Source organism: Cannabis sativa, chromosome 3 (genome assembly GCF_029168945.1).
Source record: "Cannabis sativa cultivar Pink pepper isolate KNU-18-1 chromosome 3, ASM2916894v1, whole genome shotgun sequence".
NCBI classification, from domain to species: Eukaryota; Viridiplantae; Streptophyta; class Magnoliopsida; order Rosales; family Cannabaceae; genus Cannabis; species Cannabis sativa.
The window spans coordinates 8016715-8039025 of NC_083603.1; the positions used below are offsets into that span (position 1 = coordinate 8016715).

A 22311-nucleotide genomic window follows, 5' to 3' on the forward strand; every position below is an offset into this window, starting at 1 on the left:
CGGTGGAGGTGAATCTTTAGTCTCACCCATCCTTATTAGATTTGATGTTTTCTTTTCCTCAAGAATTACACGTTGTTGTAGTTCACATAGATTAGAGTATACCTCTTTTAATTTTCTCCTGTTAAAAGTTCATTTTTATATAATAAATCTTGAATTAGTTTTTTTTTTCACAATCAAAAACAAAAGAAGACAAATAGAAATTTATATATCCAAATAGTTCATATGATCCACAGAATGAATCTTTTCATATCTGCTTTCTTTCTTTCTTGAGATCAAAGTTTAAATCAAAAAAGAGCCAAAAATAAATTTATATATCCAAATTTCTAAAACTTACCCGTGATTACAGGTTTCCTCTTCATTTTTCCACCTTCGAGTTGATCTCTTATCTGCACCACCACCTGCCATTCTTGAAGACCTTCCTCTAGTTCTTCTTGGAGCTCTATCCATATTTCTTTTTGAACAGTGTTTTTACACAGATTTGTAATATATACTGTATATATATATATTATATACTCACGGTAATAAAATTGGTCCCACTATAATTGTCAATATTAATATATTAATATGTAACTCGATAATTATTAATAAATAAACATGAAATAAGTTTCATCTCGTTTTTTTTTTTACTATGTTTTGTTTTATATTTTAACGTAATTTAATTTTACTTTTTATTGAGAAATTACATCAAATATAAAAATTTTTATTTTTATAATACAAACATGTTGGAGTTTTTTATTTACTAAATTTTATATGGTATTTTTTAATTCTTACATTTTTATAGGATTTTCTTTTCATAAAGTTTGATTTCATAGCATATATGTAATGTTTTTTCTCCTTACATTTTTAATTCTTACAAATCATAAAGTGCTATCTTTCGTTTCCATTGGGTATCACGGTTGCACTTGATGCAAACTTTAAACTTATCATCATCATCACCCATTTCTTTTCCTGAAAAAGGAAACATAATATTTATGGTTTTCTATATGAAAAGAGACCACTACTTATGTTTTTTTTGACTACATGTATGTTCTCTTATTTATTTATATAAGATAGACGTACTAAAAAAAGATATTTTTAACATAATTATACTCAAATTAGGTTTCCATTATTTAAACTTAAATCTGTTTTGGATATAAATCATAAAAAATATCTACCGCCAAATGGCGAATTCAAATACATAGGGCTATCTACTTTGAAAAAAATAATAAATAAATTATAATACATAGCACTATCTAATAAGCGACAAAGAAAATTATTAAGTTACTTTACCTTCTATTATAAAAATAACAAAATAAATAATCTATCTATATATTATCTAGGGGTAAGTTGAAAAATGCCTCTTTTATTCATCAATTAATCAAATTTACCTCTAATTTTATGTTTATTTGAAACATACCTCTTTTTATATGTATTGTACCCAAAATACCCTTACATAAGAGAATCACATGGAGAGTATCTTGAAGTGATAGGGGTAAAATTGGTACAATGTTTAAAAAAAGAGGTAAAAACGATAGATTTTAAAAAAGAAGGTAAAAATAAAATAGGACAATATAAAAAGGGTATAGAGTGTAATTTCCTCATATATCTATATCTATATATCTATTCTATATAAAGTGTGGCTATATAATTGAAATTAGGAAATATAACCGCTCTTCGCGCGGCTAATTCAATTTCTTTTAGTATTATAATAAATAATAACTATTTATTAATTTAATAAATAGTTACTTAAAAATATAATTCTTATATATAATAAAATTAAAAATATATTATTTAATTCCATATTATTATTAATACACTACAAAAAAAAATACTTCTTTTAGTGACAATTTTTTTAGTCATCACATAAATTTTTTGTGACTAAATGTGACTTTTAGTCACAACAAAAAGTTACTTATGACTAAAACATAATATTTAGTTATAACTTGTCACTAATTCAGTTTAGTCATAACTAATTGTAATTTTTGTGACTATTATACTTTTAGCCACGGACCTTTTAGTCACAACACAATAATGATAATTTATAATTGGCCACAACTTTTTTATTTTTAGTTACAAATTTTATTGTGACTTAAAGTAAGATTTTTTGTAGTGATAATTTTATTTATTAAAAAAATAAGTTTTAATTTTATTAATTATTATTTGGAGTTATTTATTAAGATGTTTAAAATTTATTATACGCAGTATTTTAAATTACTTTGTTAAAAAACTTATCATAAAAATAAATAAATAAGGTGGTGTAGGAAAAAATTAAGGTGTTCTCATAATGCATTATTTTTATATCCTAATCATTTAAAGTCGTTATCATTATTGTATTGTCTCATTGTATCTCATCTATTTTCATCAGCGTATCTCACCCGTAGTCATCATCGTTTCTCATCCATTTGTCATCAACGTAGCTCACTTATTGTAGTCGTTATTACTGTCTTTCCTAAATCTATATCTTAATCTTAAATTTCATCTCGAATTTTAAATATTTTTTTTAATATTTTTAAGACATCGGACAAAAATCTTCATGTAAAATTTTGAAAATAATATCTATACCATGTATATAACTAACTAATATTTATATTTTGAAAATATATATTTTTTATGTTTCAATTTGATAGAGATTGTTGAAATTACATTTTTTTTATATATATATTTATCTTAAATTAAATTTAAATTTATGATATTGAACTTTTTTATTTTTTATTATATTAAATTTTCATAAATATTAATTAATTAAAAAAAATCTTCATGTACAATTTTGAAAATAATATATATCATGTATATAATTAATTAATATTTATATTTTGAAAATATATATTTTTTTTAAATTATGTTTCAATTTGATAGTGATTGTTGAAATGATATTTCAAATTTTACCACCTTTAAATATTTAAGTTTAATTTTTAAAAATTTATAACTTATTAATTTATATATCTAGCTAGTTAATTAATTGCTTTTATAATTAATCTATAAAATTACTTAATTACTTACGTTGAAAATCTATATAATTAATTTTTTAAGCATTTATATTTGTTATTCAAAGGACATATATCATTAACTTTTATTTGAAATATATTTATAAAATATATTATTATTCTATTGTATATAAAAATAGCATACGTATAAAAAAAATTAAAAGCATAGCTAATTGAAAATATATTTATACATATATAATGTGAAAATATATATCCTAAAGTTGTTAGAATAACTTGAGAAAAAAATATGAAATATTATATATACATTTGAAAAATATCTTATATAGTTTAAATTTAAATGTAAATTTAATTTTATTTTTATTTATCATACTTGTTTAATTAAATTATTATTCTAATTTGAAAAATAATATTGATATTGTTTTGAAAAATATATTAACAACATAAATTTTGAATTTTCACAACTTTATTAAATCTATACTCAATTTTTTTTTTCTCTTCATTTTTGAATTTTATTGCTAAACTTGAAAAGCAAGATTGTACATAAATTGTATTGAGCTTTGTGCTCAAAATCTTTATCTATTATTTGTTTAAAATCAAGATACATTTGAATTTCTACATAGTCTTACAACTAAAATATATATTTCACTATAATTTAAGAAAGAACGTTAAAGGTCAACCATAATTCATGATAAATTTTAAAGACTAAGGTGGACTTATTTTATTTTGGGATTTTGTCTATAATAGGCATTTTTGGTCTAAATTTTACATTTTTATCTTATTAAGAAAAATTAAACAATAAAGAAAATACAAAACTTTTTTTTTTCAAAAATACGAACTGACTAAGCAGTCCGCACATACGTATGGACACGTTGATAACATTTTAGGAATGAGCATATGCATGTGATTCTTATGAGTCTTTGTGGCCCACTACCTCTAAATGACCCCACTTATTACTAACATATTAGACCCCGCTGCCAACTATTCCTATACATAATATAACGTAGACATCAGTGGCCACCATATGGACTCAATAGCTAGGTAGTTAGTATGAAGGTCTATTCTCATATTTATTAATATTGTATACATTTTGTTACTATTTAACGAATAATTGAAAAAAGTTTAAAAATAACTAAACATAAATCATAAATTTTGTTTTAAAAAAACATAAAAAGTTATATGTTGTTATTAATTCATTTTCTTTTATGTTGTTTTTGTAACAATTTATATTCAACTTTAAAATATTTGATAAAACAAAATTATTGATTTCTACGTTGTTGTATAGTTTATTACAAGTTGTTTACACTATACTGTTTTTTCAACATGTAAAAATATAGAGTTTTACGATTCAAAACAAAAACTCATATCATCCCTTAATTCTAAGAAATAAAACTTATACCAATCTTGATACATAATTTGGAGAAATAGGATGACAATAAACATTATGTTGATAGGAAGAGATTCCGAATATGATCAATAAAATTAAAAATGTTAGATCAACAGCTACATTATAAATATGAATTTTATGTTCAATTTATAAATTTAGGATTTAATAACATGATGATGTCTAATTACTGATATTGGAATAACCAAAGTTGTTTTAATATTTTTGTATAGTTGTTTTTAAGTTGTTTAGTGTGTTTACTGTAATTATTTTCTTCATTCATTATAGTTGTTTTCTTGATTCACATATATTAGCCAATAGATTTTTTTTATATATATATATATAATTTTAGTGCATTCTGATAATTTTCGAAAAATTAGAATAAAAACAACTCAAGTGAATTTTTTGGTACTATAATGAATATAATGTATTAGAATTTTAATATAAAAAATATGTTGTTTTTACGTTGTTGTCATGTTTGTTTTACGTTGTTGTCCATGAGTTTGAAAGAAAAATTATACAAAGAAATACAAAAATAACACAAATATAACGAAAAATGTTATTAAAAACCATAAAACAACTAAACCTAAATAAATATTTTGTAACAACCAAAAATTAAATGTAAAATGACACTACTATATAGATAAGAACAACTGAAAATAACTACATAGCATCTCAAAAATTACTACTAAAATCCTTAATCAAACATTAACACCTCTTCTAATACACAAAAGTTACAAGAAAAAACCCCTATAAATCAAACATAATGAAATTGCTCATCATAATGTTGAAAAACCTTACAGAAACCCTAATACCCAACCAAAGAAACTCAAGATATCATACTTAGAATAAAACATTAAAAACTGAAAAACAACAAAAGAAAAACACCTCAAAAAATACATTTGCTTAGTGATAAAATATAACTGAACAACAACAAAAAATGATAAATGGCTAAGTAGAAACAAAATGAAAATATGAACGAAATTCGGATCAACATTCTATAATCACAAAAACATACAAGAATTCTTTTACAACTATAAAAAAGAAAGGAAAACAACAATGCAAAACATAAACAAAAGAATTTTTCGCATAATAGACTAAAAATTAAAAAAAAAATACAAAAATACGTTAACACTAATGTTTTTTTATTTTTACGCTTTGAATTTTTTTATTTACAAAAATACGTACTTCAGTAAAAATAATAAATTATTTTTTTGTTGTTTTATAGTTTATTTAAACTTGTATTGTAGCTGCCACAATGTTATTTATTTTTGGTTGTTTTGTAGTTTTTTTATGATTGTTTCATAGTTGTCGTGATGTTAATTTCACGTTATTTTTTAGTTATTTTCTTACTTTTTGTTGAGAAAAGAGTATTTTTGTAATTTTAAAAGCGTACTTTTGTAAATAAAAATTTTAGGCCGTAAAATTATAAATAAAACATAAAAATAGGGTATTTATACATGACATTACTTACACTAGCATTTGATTATTTTCACTTTTTTTTTTTTACTTTTTCATTTTCAACCTTATATGGCAATGGCCTTTTCTTTGAAGTTGATGCTTCTGGAATAGGTTGAGAAACACGGTCATCCTCCATTGCAATAGCGTTTACCCATTTTAGTTTGTATTTTGGGTTTTTATGATTATTTAGTAACATTTTTAGGATCTAGAATTAGAAGAAAGGATGAAGAAGCTTTAGAAATAGTCATAGTCTTGTTACTCTTTCTTTCTTTGTTTTTTTTTTAAAAAAAAGGCCATAGTAAATTATGAATTTATGAACTAAAAAAAATAGTTTCACAAATAAAAAATGAGTGGAATGGGAGAACATGTGTACTGGAGAAGTTCTATTTTAAAAAAAAAAAAAAAATAGAGAGAAAGAAATGTGATGAATGTAAAAGAGTAGAAAAAAAATGAGTATTTGAGTGACGAGAGAGAGAGGGGGAGAAAATCATGTCTAACATGTAAAAATTGAAAAAATAGTGAAAGGTACATTGTATCAACATTAATGTGTAAGTAGTAATTTTAAAATTTTTAAACTTTTAAAAATGTATTAAAAAAAACAATCAATGTTAAACTCATTCAAAATGTTGTATTTTGTATTTTTTATACTATTATTAATATAATTTGAGTTTTATGGAGATATTTTTGTATTTTTTATAGAATTAAAAATTAAAAAATGAGAAAATTAAGGAGAGAAGAGAAAAATAGCCTTAAAGCAAATTTAGAGTGCCATGTCATTGCCTCATATTTCTCCTTTATATAGATATATAGATTCTTGGTTTATGAGAAATTCAAGGGTGACTTTTTATTTTTATTTAATAAAATAATAAAATATTATTTATATATAATAAAATAATAATAAAACAAATCCTATTAATATTTGAATTGATATTTAGCATATTTCAACCCTATATATAATCACAACTATAACTCTAGAAATTAAAAAAAATATATATATATAAAATAAATTGAACCTTAAACCCTATGTACAATTTGTTTTTTTTTTTATAAGTCGCATATACAATTAGTTTGTTGAGAGAGATCAGGAAAAGAACGAATTATATATGGATTTTTTTTTTACCATTAATTCCAAGAGGTAGAGAACAGCTGAATTGGGATGCACGGATGAACATTATACTTGGAATCGCCAGAGGTCTTTTCTATCTCCATCGTGACTCATCTTTAAGAGTAATACATAGAGATTTAAAGGCCAGCAACATTTTTTTGGATGAGAAGATGAATCCAAAAATATCAGATTTCGGTTTGGCTCTATTTTCCAGGAAACAGTAGATATGGCAAACACTCAAAGAGTTGTTGGAACTTTGTAAGGATCTTAATTTACTTATGCATGTGTTTACTTTGGTATGATGAGTTATGACTAACAAGCGCTAATGGTTCAATGTTGCAATTAAGTACAGAGGCTACATGTCTCCTGAATATGCCATGAGCGGAGTCTTCTCAGAAAAATCAGATGTTTTTAGCTTTGGTGTCTTGATCATAGAGATAGTGAGCGGCAAGAAGAACTCTAACTTCCATTATTATGAGCAGAACCTCAGCCTTGTTGCTTATGTGAGTTCTCGTTGAATTAATTAACGCATATACATTTATTTCTATATAATTATTTATGTTTTGATTTCATTACGAATCATATGAATTCATTCAGGCATGGCAATTATGGAGTGAGGGTAAAGGAGTGGAGTTTGTAGATGAAGCAATGGGTGGCTCATATGTTGCATTAGAAGCAATAAGATGCATACATGTTGAGGTACATTATGCGTACAAGATCACACCACAGATAGACCAAGCATGCATGGCAGATGTAATTTTCATGCTCAGCAATGAAACAAATCGTCCTCAACCCATTCGACCAATATTTACTTATCATAACTCTCCCAGATCGCAAAAGGGTACTACAAGCTCTGTCAATGATGCCACGGTCTCAATGATAGAAGGGCCTTAAAACTAAGAGTTCGTTTGATGACAATAAAATAAAAGGGTACTACACATTGTGTTTCTTTTTAATTTTTAATTTTCTTTTTTATTCATGGGTCACTTTTCATTTATATATAATAAAATAAATCCCATTAAATCCAAAAAAAAAAATAGAATTGGGTTTTTGCTGTTGTACATCTACGATTAGGTTTTCTTTAATTATTTATTGTATTCCTTTTCCTATTACAATTTGGACATTCCCATGGGATCACACATAATATTCCAATCCGCAGTTCTCTTTTTTCTTCTTCATAACTTAATAACAAAATATATAAGTAATAATAATAATAAAAAAGAAACGTGACTTTTATCATTCATAAAACCAAGCATCAATGGCGAAAAAAACCCAACAAAGTTTACAGCTAATAAATGATTCTAAGTGCTCGGCATATGCATTAGTTTCCAAGAGCAAAGTTTTTTAAAGTTACGTAATAATTTACATATATGTTGCAAACACAATATACAAAAAATAAAGAAGAATATGGAAGAAAGAAGAAACCATTATTCACATCTAGAAAGACAGTGGAGATAATAATAGAAACTTTTCATTTTTTTTCCTTTTTTTTATCAATTTTTTTTTTCTTTTTGAGTAAAGATAAATATGAAATTTTAATCGTATATAGTTTTATTTTAATAAAATATAGTATTTTAAAATAATTTAATAGTATTTTGTTATAGAATACTATTCCTTTTTGTTAAACATGGTTTTCACTTTTTGTCGACACTACTGTTGACCGAGGTTTTCGGCAACTATTAAAATATGATTATGATAAAGAGCTGTAAGAAAGTGAGATGAAGATTTTTTACGTGGTTGGGGCGTTAATGAGCCTTAGTCCACGAGCCACTGTTATTAATGGATGTATTTAATTCAGATTCTACACTTGAGAGAATGTTTTTCTCTTAAATACAGAGAATGTTCTTGGTGAGTATTTTCTCTTTTTGCTCTTTTGCAACCAAGATTCTCGACCCCATTAAATGAGCTTTGAGGGGGTATTTATAGTGTTTTGGTGGGGTAATCCCTAGAATTGTTCTTACACATGTGTCTGTAAGTATCCATAAAGTTGGGCATTTCCGATGAATATACCATGGATGATGCATGGTCAAATCCTTAGGTGCTGTAGGGCTTTTATGGAGAATGTCCTTTTTGCCTTGTGATTGACGTGACTCTTCGCATAGTAGCCGTCGCTAGACTTAAATGATCATTCTTTGTAGCTTCTTTGTTTGGGGGTTGTGCCGTCAGACTTTATTGCGTGTTATAGTCCCAACACGTTTCCTCCCATGCGGCATTAAATGCGACTTGATTGCTCGGGAGAGACCTGACATATCCCGGAGAGCCTTCTCGCTATACTAGCCTCCTGGAGTACCTTGTACTCCGGGTGCCGCCTCCGGGACCCATGTTAACAGTGCTTCCTGGTGGTGCACAAAGATTTAGCAAATCTTTCCAAGTTACCTGATCCACGTGTCCCCTCTCGACTGGTCCACGTATTTTGGGCGAATTCTGGAGCAACATTTACCCCCCAAGCCTTGTTTATTTAGTAAAAATAAACCAAGGCTTGTTCAAGTGTCTCCGGTTGACTCCTCGTTTCCCCAGCTCGAGCCTCGAGCGCGTGGGGGTAACTTAAATGATGTCATTTAATGCAGCGATTTGCTTTTTCAGAGGTCGATTCGTTTCACGCCCCATGATTGATGCGGCGCATTAATGGTGTCAGACGGATACTCAAACGTTTCCACCGCCTTAATGGTAGATTAATCTGATCCGTTGATCTTTGGGAATTCGAATCGTGCGTCTCCCCCACCGTGCGATTGGTAGGTGATGACGCCTGTTCCTCATGCATTTTTGCCTATAAAAGCCACCACCTTTCCTTCATTTTGGTTACTTTCCATTCCTTGCCATTTCTGCTCGAATTTCCTAGAGAGAAAATTCCTCAAAGTAGCACGAACTGTCTTAATACCCAGACACTTCATTCAGTTTTCCAGTGTTTGACTTTGCCAGTTCTTCTCAACTCTCACTCAACCACATTCAGTACCTCCAGTTCAACGATCGACTGTAAGTTTCTTGCATCCTTAGATAATAACATGCTTATATTTACTCCGTTCGTTTTCTGGGTTCGTACTTAGAGGCTTCTGTGAGTGTTTAAGTTCTTCGAGTTCTGCTTTATGTTTACTGCGTTAGTTGTAGAATCGCCATTTATCATGCCCCTGTTGTAGCTATACAGTTCTGTTTGAAGAGGGCCATGCGCTCTTCGTTTAACAGTTACTTGGGGCATAAGATGGTTTTCCTCTTTTTTTTTTTCTTTTTGCGAAACCACTTTTTGCGATTTCACTGCACCCGACACTTGTTCAGGGATTCTCTCCAGAGTTTCCCAGGTGACACGTGTCCGGAGGGGGCCTCTTTCCAGCGGTTAGGGGACCCCACTCCCTTTTTCTTGATTTAGGGTTTGGTATGGGACCTAACTGCTGGGCTTTTCTTTTTCCCTTTTTGTTTTTCTCAGAACACAAAAATGTCTGCTTCTGGCTCGAAATCTTCGAAGAAGAAAGGGAAAAGCATGGCCACGCTGGAAGAGGTTTCTCTGGGACCCGTTGCCCAGGAGGGGTATAAGTCCCGTGCAACCGGTTGGGAAGCGGCCGAGCTTCGATCGACCCTGACCTGTCCTCACCAGCTGGAGAACATTATTAATGTGGCTGGGATCAAACCCTCTACCTCAGGGACCTTCCACCGGCCTCCTCGTGACTCGGAGACGCCTAATCACAACTATGACGGCTTCGGGGCTTGGAGTCAGACCCATTTGATGACCGGTGCCATGCTCCCGCTCCAAGATTACTTTGTTAATTTTCTTGTATTTGTCGGCCTTGCGCCATACCAACTTATTCCTCAAGCTTACCGCCTGCTCTCAGGCTTATTTATTTTTTACACCGCCCGTGGCTGGGGGTCTCCTAGCCCGGTGGAAATTTTGTATTTTTATGAACTTGTATCCGTCCCCAAGAAAGGGGACAAACTTAAGGATGGTTTTTATGGGTTCCGGATCCACCCTGCTAACGAGGGGGTGGTTCCGTATAATAGGCAGACTCATGTTAAGGAGTACCGCCACCGCTTTTTCTTCTCGTCCGGGTTCAGGGCCGTGGACCACCCGGAGCTTCTCACGGAGTGGGTGCGGATCCCACCTTACCAGCGGACGCTTCCCACTCAGGCTTTCCTTCGAAGGGCCCAAGCTTTCGCCTCCTATGACCACGCCGATCTTGATGTCGGGGGCCTAGTCACCACGGAGAATTGTAGGAAGGCCAAACTTATCCTTTCTCATCAATCCGTGGATGACTCCAACCTCTCACGGGTCATCTGCCCCAATGTGAGGGCGCCGGTTGCGGAGAAGGCCTTCCGGGATGAGCTCATTGCTACGGCCGAGAAGAAGTACCAAGATTATCTCTACCGGAAGGCCCAGGAGAAGGCGTACTCTAAGGCCCAGGCCGCCTCTGGGAGAGGGCTTCGCGTGGGGAGTCCGGTGGTGCGAAGGAGCCAAGCCATTGGCGGGAAGTCCGAAGCTAAATTTTTTGACAAGATACTTCAAGAAGAGATTGGGGATCATCTCGCCGGGAGGCCCCTTCGTCTTGAAGATTCTTCTGAGAAGCAGACTTACCGGCCTCAGCCTTCAGCCCCCGAACCAAACTCGGGTGCTCCCGGTACTAGCACTTCCGGTGCTAGCGGTAAGTCTCCCTTGATAATTCGCTATGTCCCTTCCGTTGATGAATATACCAGTCATAGGCCCGTAGGGTTCGACGAGCGTCTTCGTAGATTTAAGATGCCGTTGACCCGGTGGGGGGATCGACTGAAGGAATTTTATTTTACGAACTTAGGAGATTACCTAGGTCGGTCCCGGATGGGCTCCGGCCCTCCGGAACCTATTCCCTTAGGTCCATCAGCTTTCATAGCGTCCAGCTGGTTTCGGCCCTCGGACAGTTATCTTGGAGATGACGCTGCCAGCATTAAAGTTCAGGACTTTGCTAGGGCCGAATTAGGAAGTTCGGGTAGGAGTAGCTTATTTGCTGTATCTTTTATAAGCGGTTCCTCACGAACTTCTAACACTTGCTTATTTTTTTGGAACAGGTACCTCCATGGATGCCATCCTGGAACAGCTTGCCGGGGTTCATACTCCCGTGGCTCCTCCGGCTTTCACCCCCTCTCCCCCGGCCCCTTCCTTGAAGGTTCCTTCCGGCGCTCCCCCCGAAACCATTGACTTAGTGGATGACGAGGAGGTGCTTCCGGGAGAAGGCCAAGGGAAAGGGTGGGACTTCTCGGAGGAAGCCATTGAGGGTACAGGGGAGCCTCAAGCCCCTCTGGAGGTAGCAGAGGAGGACGAGGAGGAGTCTGAAGCGGCTCTGATTCGCAAGCGTAAGGGCAAGATGATTGCCCAGGACGAGCCGAAGAGGCCTCGGAGGGCCGACACTCCTGCCCATGGCCTAGACGGCAGGGTTTCCCCGATGGAGGAAAATCCTGCTCCTCCCCACATCGAGCTTACCCCGATTCCGGGGGATGAGGTGAGGCAGGAGCTTCGCATAGCCAAACACAACTACGCTATGGACGAGTACTCCCGGGGGTATGCCGAAGTGGAGGCCCTTAGGAGGATTCTGCGAGCTGAGGTTGAGGCGAGCATCAACCACCCGGACTACCAGGATCCGTGGAACCTCAATCTGGACCCCTTAACGGACTGGTTCCGTCCTCTCCTAGGGCCTACTTTGGCTCCCTTTGCCGCGGAGATGACCGGCGAGTTCGCTTCTCAGCTTACACGTTGTGCGCCCAAGCGGTTTGCCACTTGTGCTTCCCTGAACTCCATCTTCCAGGTCCAGGACCTCAGCCATTCTCTCTCGGTGGTAAGTACTTTGCAATTTTTTGCGTTTCCTTTTTGTTGTTTGTATATTTTTTTTTCTTGAGAAATTTTTCCTTATACTTCGTTATGGTTTAGCTTGCTGCTGAGGCTGGCCGCCTCTCCAGGAACATCATAAACCATGGCTTCGCTCTGTCCGACTTTGGGGACATGAATGACGTCAGGAAGGTCCTCCGAGACCTCACAGCGGAGAGGCAGACCTACCAGGAGGCTGCAGAGCGCCAGGAGGCAGCGGCCAAAGCCAGGGAAGAGGAGGCCAGCCGGAGGGAGGCTCAGGCGAAGGCCATGATCCGGGACGAGGCTCAGCGGAGAGACAAGATGGAGGCCCATCTTCGAGAGGAACTAAGGGCTCAAACCGAGGCTGCCGAGAAGGCCAGGCGAGATCTCCGGGAGGCCAGGGAGGCTTTGGATGAAACGGCCGCCAAGGTGAGATCTCTAGAGGAGACTCACCAGTCGGACATTGAATCCAAGGCCGCTCTAGCTGCGGAGCTGAAGGAGCTTAGGGATTTCAAAGAACAGTCCACCAGGAAGGCCAAGAGGGCCGAGCTCCTTTCTCCTGTTTCCTACGCCCGGTGCCCGAAGCGCTTTGATGATGGTGTCTACATGGCTTGGGCCACCAATGATCAGAGTATCAAGCTTACTTTTTATCCCAAACCCGAGGAGATGATTGCCAGATTCGGGAAAAGTAGAAGAAGCTTGATGCTGCGCTTGAGGCACGGATTGGACCTCGTCTTCCTCCGCGGGCTGACTGAGCTGCCGTATTATTGACCCAGATTCTACCCGTTTCTCTTATAACTCTTTTTTTTTTTGTTTTGTACATATTTGCAACAATTTACATATAGGCGGCAACTTTCATTTGAAGGGGAGACAATTATATTTTAAGGCTTGTCCCCGGGCCTTTTATATGTATATGACCTGCCCTTTGGGCTAGGATTTTTTTTTTTTATATATGCGATCTTTATTTGTCACACTTAGATATTTTAACCTGTCCTTTGGCTCAGGTTTTTTGACCTGCCCTTTGGGTCAGGATATTTTACTTAGATTGACCTGCCCTTTGGGTCAGGATATTTTACTTAGTTTGACCTGCCCTTTGGGTCAGGATATTTTACTTAGTTTGTTTTTGTTTGTCCGTGCGGTATACCCTAGTACCCCCCTGAGTGGCATAGAAACTTTGTTTTTAAGGCACTCAGTTTTATTTAATATAGAGGAGGCATACATTTGGACGGTACAAACCCTTTGAACAAAATCTAAGTTTAATTCGCTACTGGTAATATTTTCTGAGGTGATCGGCATTCCAGGCTCTTGGGACAGTAGTTCCGTCCATTCTTTTCAGTTTGTAAGTGCCAAAACCGATTTCGTCCTCGATTTCATACGGTCCTTCCCAATTTGGTCCGAGTACCCCCACTCCGGGTTCTTGGGTGGCTGGAAAAACCCTTCTTAGGACCATATCCCCAATAGCGAATTTTCTGTTTTTAACCTTGGAGTTAAAATACTTGGTCACCTTCTTTTGATAAGCAGCCATCCGTATTTGAGACTCATCTCGGAGTTCTTCGACTTGATCCAAAGCCTCTTGGAGCAGTGCCTGATTGGTGGCCGGATCATAAGTCGTCCTCCTGTGGGATGGGAATAATGTTTCCACCGGCACCATTGCTTCACAACCGTACGCCATTGAGAACGGCGAGTGACCGGTTGTGGTTCTGGGGGTCGTCCGGTAGGCCCACAATACCCTTGGCAATTCTTCAGGCCAGTTATTTTTACAGGCCAGTAGCTTCTTTTTTAAGGTGACCTTTAGGATTTTATTGACTGCTTCCGCCTGGCCGTTTGTTTGAGGCCGGGCTACCGCGGAGAAGCTTTTTACCACTCCGTGTTGGTTGCAGAAGTCAGTAAATTCCTCGCAATCAAATTGCTTTCCATTGTCTGAGACTATTTTATGAGGCAAGCCGTATCGACACACTATGTTTTTAATAACAAAGTCCAATGCCTTCTTAGCAGTTATTGTCTTCATAGGCTCAGCCTCCGTCCATTTGGTGAAGTAGTCCACTGCTACTATTGCATACTTTACCCCTCCTTTTCCCGTAGGCAAAGACCCGATGAGATCTATTTCCCAGACCGCGAAGGGCCAGGGGCTGGTCATCAAAGTGATCTCATTTGGAGGGGCTCTCGGTATGTTCGCGTACATTTGGCACGAGTCACACTTTTGGACATAGTCTATACAATCTTTTTTCATTGTTGGCCAGAAGTACCCTTGCCTCAATATTTTCTTTGAGAGGCTGGGTCCTCCCGTATAATCTCCACAGAACCCTTCATGGACCTCCCGCATGATTTGTCTAGCTTCATGGTCCGATACACACCTTAAATAAGGCATGCTGAGTCCTCTCCGGTAGAGAATTTGATCCATCATTACATAACGATGAGCCTGATACTGAATCTTTCGAGACAGTGCCCTCTCTTGGGGCAACTCACCTGTGGTTATGTACTTTATGATGGGGACCATCCAGCTGGGTTCTTGCCCAACCGTTTGTGTGGTCTCTTTTATTTTGATGCTTGGCTCTGCTAAGCGTTCCACTGGTACTACCCCCAACTCTTCGATTTCGCTGTCCGAGGCTAACTTAGCCAGACAGTCCGCGTGAGCGTTCTTTTCTCGGGGGATTCTTTCTATTTTATAGTCCGTGAATTCGTGGAGTAATTCTCGGACTATTGTTACGTACGCGGCCATCCTCTCGCCGCGAGTTTGGTATTCTCCGGAAACTTGGTTTACGACCAGCTGAGAATCGCTGTAGACTTCCACTCTCTTGGCTCCTACAGCTTTAGCCAATTTTAGTCCTGCTATCAGGGCCTCATATTCGGCTTCGTTATTCGAAGCTGTGAAGTTGAATCGGAGTGCCGCCTGGAGCCGCAATCCAGTAGGTGATATCATAGCCACTCCGGCCCCTGAACCGTTCTCATTAGAAGCTCCGTCTACAAATACTCTCCAAGTGGGGATTGGTGGTTCCGGTGTATTGGCTGTCGCCTCGGCTTCATTACATTCGGTGATGAAGTCCGCCAAGGCTTGGCCTTTTATGGAAATCCGGGGCACGTAATGTAAGTCGAACTGACTCAGCTCCATCGCCCACTTGAGGAGTCTTCCGGATGCTTCAGGCTTCTGGAGAACTTGCCGGAGTGGATGATTGGTCAAGATTCTGATCGGATGGGCTTGGAAATATGGTCTCAATTTCCTTGATGCCATCAGGAGGCAGAATACTAACTTTTCAATAACCGGGTACCTTGTCTCGGCCCCTACCATGCGCTTACTAACATAGTATACGGGGTGCTGAATTTTTTCTTCCTCCCGGACCAGTGCAGCACTGACCGCATGCTCGGAGACGGCTAAGTAAAGGAACAAGTCTTCTCCAAGGACGGGCTTTGATAGGATAGGAGGTCTGGCCATGTGGTCTTTTAACCTTTTGAATGCCTCCTCGCATTCATCTGACCATTCGAACTTCTGGCATTTCTTCAGTATGTTGAAGAAGGGTATGCACTTGTCCGTGGATCGTGAGATAAAACGGCTCAGTGCGGCTACCTTTCCGGTCAAGCTTTGCACGTCCTTATGTTTCTTGGGGGATGGCATGTCCAGGAGAGCTTGGATTTTCTCCGGGTTCGCCTCGATCCCCCTTTGGCTGACTATGAAGCCCAGGAATTTTCCCGACTTGACCCCGAAGGTGCATTTTTTCGGATTGAGCTTCATGCCGTACCTCCGGACGACTTCGAAACATTCTTCTAAGTCGCTTGCATGGCTGTTGCATGCTTTGGATTTGACGAGCATGTCGTCCACATATACCTCCATGTTTCGTCCCAGGAGGCTTTTAAACATCCGGTTAACCATTCTTTGATAGGTTGCTCCGGCGTTTTTCAGTCCGAAAGGCATGACTAGGTAACAGTATACCCCCTTATCGGTCCTGAAGCTAGTGCACTCTGAAGCCGTATGCATTTTTATTTGGTTGTACCCGGCATAGGCATCCATGAAAGACAACGGCTTAAATCCGGACGTGGCGTCTACCATCCGGTCGATCCTGGGCAGCGGAAAGCAGTCCTTTGGGCAGGCTTTGTTTAGATCTGTGAAATCTATACACACCCGCCAAGTCCCGTTCGGCTTGGGCACCAGGACCGGATTGGCCAGCCATTCCGGATAGTATACGTCGCGGATCATGCTATTGGACAAAAGTTTGTCCACCTCTTTCTCTAAGGCCTCGGCTTTCACCGAGTCGAGCGGGCGTCTCTTTTGCTGTACAGGGGGCATGTCCGGGTTGACATTGAGTACATGGGTGATGACATGAGGGCTGATGCCGGTCATGTCTTCTTGGCGCCATGCAAAAATGTCGATGGCGCCCTTCAGTGTTTTTATTATTTTATCTTTTTCCTCCAGATCCAGGCTCTTCCCTATCCGGAGTACTTTGGTGGAGTCGTCGTCGCACACTGGTATTTCTTCGACGTCCTCCATTGGTTCCACGACCCTTTCGGACCCTATGCGAGGATCCAACTCGTCCTCTTCAGCCTTCTCTATCTCAGGGGGCCCCCGGACCATGAGTGCTTGGTAAGTGGGTGGCAACATTGTAACATTGCACGGCCTCTCCCCGATTTCCCCTCACCGATTCCGACTCCGGCTTCACAGGTAGGGAATTTTAGGCATAGATGTCGGATTGAAGTAATTGCACCAAAGTCGACGAGGGCCGGTCGACCTAGGATTGCGTTGTAGGGGTACATTGGACGGTCTACCACCACGAAGGTGCAATACTTGAAGGTGCTTTGGGGGGTATCTGGGCACGGGGTAGCGGGAGCCCGACTTTTCCCATCGGGATTAGCGTCGCCCGTTAAACCACCGTGAGCTGCGATCCACTAGGCGAGAGGTCCCGGTCGGTCAACCCTATCGCAGTGAAGGCTTCTTTGAAGAGCAAGTTCACGGAACTCCCATTGTCAATCAGGACCCTAACCACCACCTTATTTGCGATGGGGGTCTCTATGACCAGCGGGTCGTGGTGAGGAAAATGCACCGTCTTGGCGTCTTCTTCCGTGAACGTTATGGGCTGGTCCATTAGCCGAGGCCTTTGAGCCGGGAGTTGAGTAACCTCCCACACCTCACTGTGTCTTGCGGCCTCGGCATATCTTTTTCGCTCCTTGCGAGTGTTTCCTCCGATATGGGGGCCTCCAGAGATCATGGCTACCCGTCCATTAGGCCGGGGCGGTAGTCCGGGTATATGCTGGGTATCACTGCGGGGAGCGGTGGAGGCAATACTCTGCTCGTACCCCCTGGTGTTCCGGAGGCATACCCCGCCACCGCCCGGATTAAGGTGGGGCAACCTATTTTTGATCCACTCATAGAGGTGGCCCAAACGGATCAAATTTTCAATCTCGTCTTTGAGATTTTTACACTCATTGGTGCTATGACCAATGTCGTTGTGGTACTCGCACCTTTTACTCGGATCTCTCCGGGAGCTGTCTTTGTACAATGGCTGGGGTCTCCGGTAGTGTGTATTCTGCCTTGTGGCAAAATATACACGTTCCTGAGAGTCCGTGAGCTCTGTGTACTGGGTGTATTGGGGTGCGTACCCCTTCTTTTGGCGCTTCTCTCCCGTTCGGGTGCTGCCCTTGGAGGACCTTTTGCTCCTCGACCCACAGGTAGGGCACTGTTAAGGCGCGGTCGGGACGGCTGTGAAGGAGTTCGTCCATTCACCCGGACGGGTTGCCGTAATGGGAAGATGCGGGGCCAAAGCTTGACCCCAGGCATCCGGGAGTGGCAGAGAACCGTATGCCACTTACCGGGGAGTCGCGGTCGGGACGATGCAGAGGGCGACACTCCTGGCATGTATCCCGCTATCCCGGTGGGATAATAGCCTCCGTAAGCCACAATCTGGGCCTCTTCGAGGTTAATATATTATTGGACTCGCTTCTGGAAGTCCTGAAGGCTAGCAACGCCTTCTTGCTGTAATTCGTTCCAGAAGGGAGTCCCAGTGCGGATTCCTGCTTGGAGAAGCGCAAGCTGTTGTCCGTCGTCGACCTTCTTGGTCTTCGAGGCTTCCTCTCGGAACCTCTTGATGTAATTCTTCAAGGTCTCGGTGGGCAATTGCTTGATGTTGGTCAAGGCACTAACCTCCAAGTTGACCTTCCTGGCAGCGACAAATTGTCTCCGGAAGTTGGTTTGGAGCTTGTTCCAACAACCCACCGATCCTGGTTCCAATTTTTTGAACCATTCCTCTGCCGATCCGCTCAGAGTGAGGGGGAAGCACAAGCATTTGGCGTCATTGCTGACCCGCATGACTGTCATGACCCGGTTGAACCGTGACAAGTGATCACTGGGGTCGGAGTTCCCTGTATATGCTGCCATTTCGGGCATCTTGAAATTTTTAGGGAGCTCCGCCTCCAGGATATGTTTGGCACAAGGCTCCCGATCCTCACTGTCCGAGTCGGAGTCGTCTCCCTTCTGCCTCCGGGAGACTCGTGCAATATCTTTTCGAAGTATGGCAAGTTCCGCCATAATCCCTTCGTTTACAGTGCCCGAGGAGACCACGGGCCTGTATCTTTTTTGGTCAAGGTGATCCCGGAGGTCACCTTGATTCCCATTGATTTGATTTCTCAGATCAATGGGTGGATATCTCTGTCCTCTTCTTCCTCTACCCCCTGGTTCCTGGTGCACGGAAACGCTTTTCCGATCCCCTCGATCCTGAGGGCCAAGACTCTCTCTTTGGGGCTTGCCCCTCTGCGGACCTTTCCCTTTAGGGAAATCCGAGCGGACCCTTCGCGGATCCTGCACCTTTTTCTTCCGACCAGGGGTAGAAGTAGGGTTTTTTGTTTGGTTTTCCTCAGCAGGGTGCCTTATAGGGGTAGGTTCCCTAGGCCTTTGCTGCTGGGAATTAGGCGAAGACGTCGCTGGCTCCCCGTCGAGCCCAGCGGCCATCGCCTTGGGATGCACGTGAATACCAGCTGCCTCCATGGCTTTCTGCATGGCTAGCATCACTTCCTGCATTTTTTGATTTTGCGCTTTCTGAGCTTCGATCTCAGCTTCATGATCGATAGCTTTATTTCTAAGGAGCACCAACTCCGAGTAGCTTCCTTCGTCATAGGCATACTCGTCGAGGTGTTCCTCGTAGTTTTCGTCGGGAACTATTTCTTCTTCTTCTTCCTCGTACTCCTCTGCTGCCCTTGAGGCTACATCTTCCTCATTGGGGTCTTGAGCGTCTTCTAGAGGGCGAGGATGACGTGTAGCTCTTGTCTCCACCATTGTTGTGAAGTTAAATGCTTGTTGTGAAGCAGCTTTCCTCAGCTCTCAATGAAAGCACCAAAATGTTGACCGAGGTTTTCGGCAACTATTAAAATATGATTATGATAAAGAGCTGTAAGAAAGTGAGATGAAGATTTTTTACGTGGTTGGGGCGTTAATGAGCCTTAGTCCACGAGCCACTGTTATTAATGGATGTATTTAATTCAGATTCTACACTTGAGAGAATGTTTTTCTCTAAATACAGAGAATGTTCTTGGTGAGTATTTTCTCTTTTTGCTCTTTTGCAACCAAGATTCTCGACCCCATTAAATGAGCTTTGAGGGGGTATTTATAGTGTTTTGGTGGGGTAATCCCTAGAATTGTTCTTACACATGTGTCTGTAAGTATCCATAAAGTTGGGCATTTCCGATGAATATACCATGGATGATGCATGGTCAAATCCCTAGGTGCTGTAGGGCTTTTATGGAGAATGTCCTTTTTGCCTTGTGATTGACGTGACTCTTCGCATAGTAGCCGTCGCTAGACTTAAATGATCATTACTGTAGCACTGCTGTTTGGGGGTTGTGCCGTCAGACTTTATTGCGTGTTATAGTCCCAACACGTTTCCTCCCATGCGGCATTAAATGCGACTTGATTGCTCGGGAGAGACCTGACATATCCCGGAGAGCCTTCTCGCTATACTAGCCTCCTGGAGTACCTTGTACTCCGGGTGCCGCCTCCGGGACCCATGTTAACAGTGCTTCCTGGTGGTGCACAAAGATTTAGCAAATCTTTCCAAGTTACCTGATCCACGTGTCCCCTCTCGACTGGTCCACGTATTTTGGGCGAATTCTGGAGCAACAACTACCATATTCAATTTATCAACGAAAAAATAGACAATCCAGATATATGCGGACCCGGCTAGAATGAAAAGTGCAAAATACAAAAATTACACTATTGTCTCTATCGAAGCAAATGAAGATTGAAATCCACCAATGACTATCATTAGTTTTCTTATCTACAATTTTTAGACAAATGCTATTTTCAATTATTAATAATTTAGAGATTGAATTTTAATTTTCTTTTTATCTAACACCCATTTAAGTAATGTTTCTTTAAGTATTGGAGCATCAATTTTTAATATATTTTTGGATTAACTTAAGAACATATTTAAATCATCAAGCTTTCTTAAACACTAATATATTGCATTCGGTATTCACTTTTAATTGACAACATAATAAAATATAATATTTAGATACACATAATAATAATCTCACCTAATAATTAATAATATTTTTTCTTTAATTTTTAAGTGTATCACTTTCAAATAACATAGAAAAAAACTAGCATAAATTTAGTATACGTGCCTCGCACGTAGTATTTTGCTAGTATGTATAATAGGTATGTGTAAGACATCATGATTTGGGTTAAATATATATATATATATATATATGGAAGAGGTTTCAATGGTTACATTTTTATTGTAACCATCATGGTTACATTTTTTTAAGCCATTGAATTATTATTAAATGGTTGTGATTAGTTTGGAAATTAAATAAAAATAAATAATAAATAACGTGTAACCTGAAAGTAACCTAATCATTTATTTCCTTATAAAACTTTAATTAAGATTAATTATATTTTAAAATTAAATTAATTATAATTATTAATTAATTTTTTACAATTTATTACTATATAACGATCTTTTATCAATTTATTTTGTTATACTTAAATTATTTAAAATTTTATAGCAAAACTTTTTATAATTTAAAATTATACACATATAATTTCATAATTTAAATTTTATTATACTTGTAATCTTAATTTTAAATAATTACACTTAATTATTTAATTGTTTTATTTAAATATTTAAAAAATAAAAAATAAAATAAGTTGAAGGATTTTTTAGAAAAAAAATGGCTGCACTTGTTATCGATTGATTAGCTTGAGGCCTCATACTTAGTTCATATAATTGTAACAAAATAATTAAATATCATTTAAAAATAATTAATTATTTGAAAATTTAGTATAAGAAGAGAATTTTAATTTGTGTCAAAAGAAGTTTAATTTTTGTAAAAAAAATAAATTTTATTGTAAATATTATAATTAAATGGCTTAATTATTAAAATAATTCAAGTAAGGATTTAAATATAAATATTAATTGCTAAAAGAGGTCTTGTTAAATATTTAATTAATTATTTTAAGAAAATAGTTAATTATAATTAAATAATTCTAAAAAAGGAATGTCTATTTAATTAATTATTTTAATAAAATAGTTAATTATAATTAATTAAATCTAAAAAAGTAAAGTCACCTATTAGTAACCTGCTATTACAGGTTAAAGAAAAATATAACCATATGGTTACAATAAAAATGTAACCATTGAATAGTCACCCATATATATAT

The 22311-nt window shown here is 38.0% G+C and overlaps 1 protein-coding gene across 1 annotated transcript; it reads left to right on the top strand.

Annotated features, from left to right (window-relative positions):
- Positions 1 to 7056: 7056 nt before the first annotated feature.
- On the top strand, positions 7057 to 8938 carry LOC133035413 (G-type lectin S-receptor-like serine/threonine-protein kinase At4g11900). The gene is made up of 3 exons (XM_061111285.1): positions 7057 to 7129; positions 7224 to 7374; positions 7469 to 8938. Exons 1-3 carry the CDS (start codon positions 7098 to 7100, stop codon positions 7763 to 7765), a joined length of 480 nt encoding a protein of 159 aa, XP_060967268.1. The 5' UTR covers positions 7057 to 7097; the 3' UTR covers positions 7766 to 8938.
- The last annotated feature ends 13373 nt before the right edge of the window (positions 8939 to 22311 follow it).

Bases quoted from the DNA above. Each gene is read 5' to 3' on its own strand.
- LOC133035413 (XM_061111285.1), top strand. From the start codon at position 7,098: ATGGCAAACACTCAAAGAGTTGTTGGAACTTT. The intron at 7,130-7,223 runs GTAAGGATCTTA...AATTAAGTACAG, and splicing joins CAAAGAGTTGTTGGAACTTT to AGGCTACATGTCTCCTGAAT. The intron at 7,375-7,468 runs GTGAGTTCTCGT...GAATTCATTCAG, and splicing joins ACCTCAGCCTTGTTGCTTAT to GCATGGCAATTATGGAGTGA.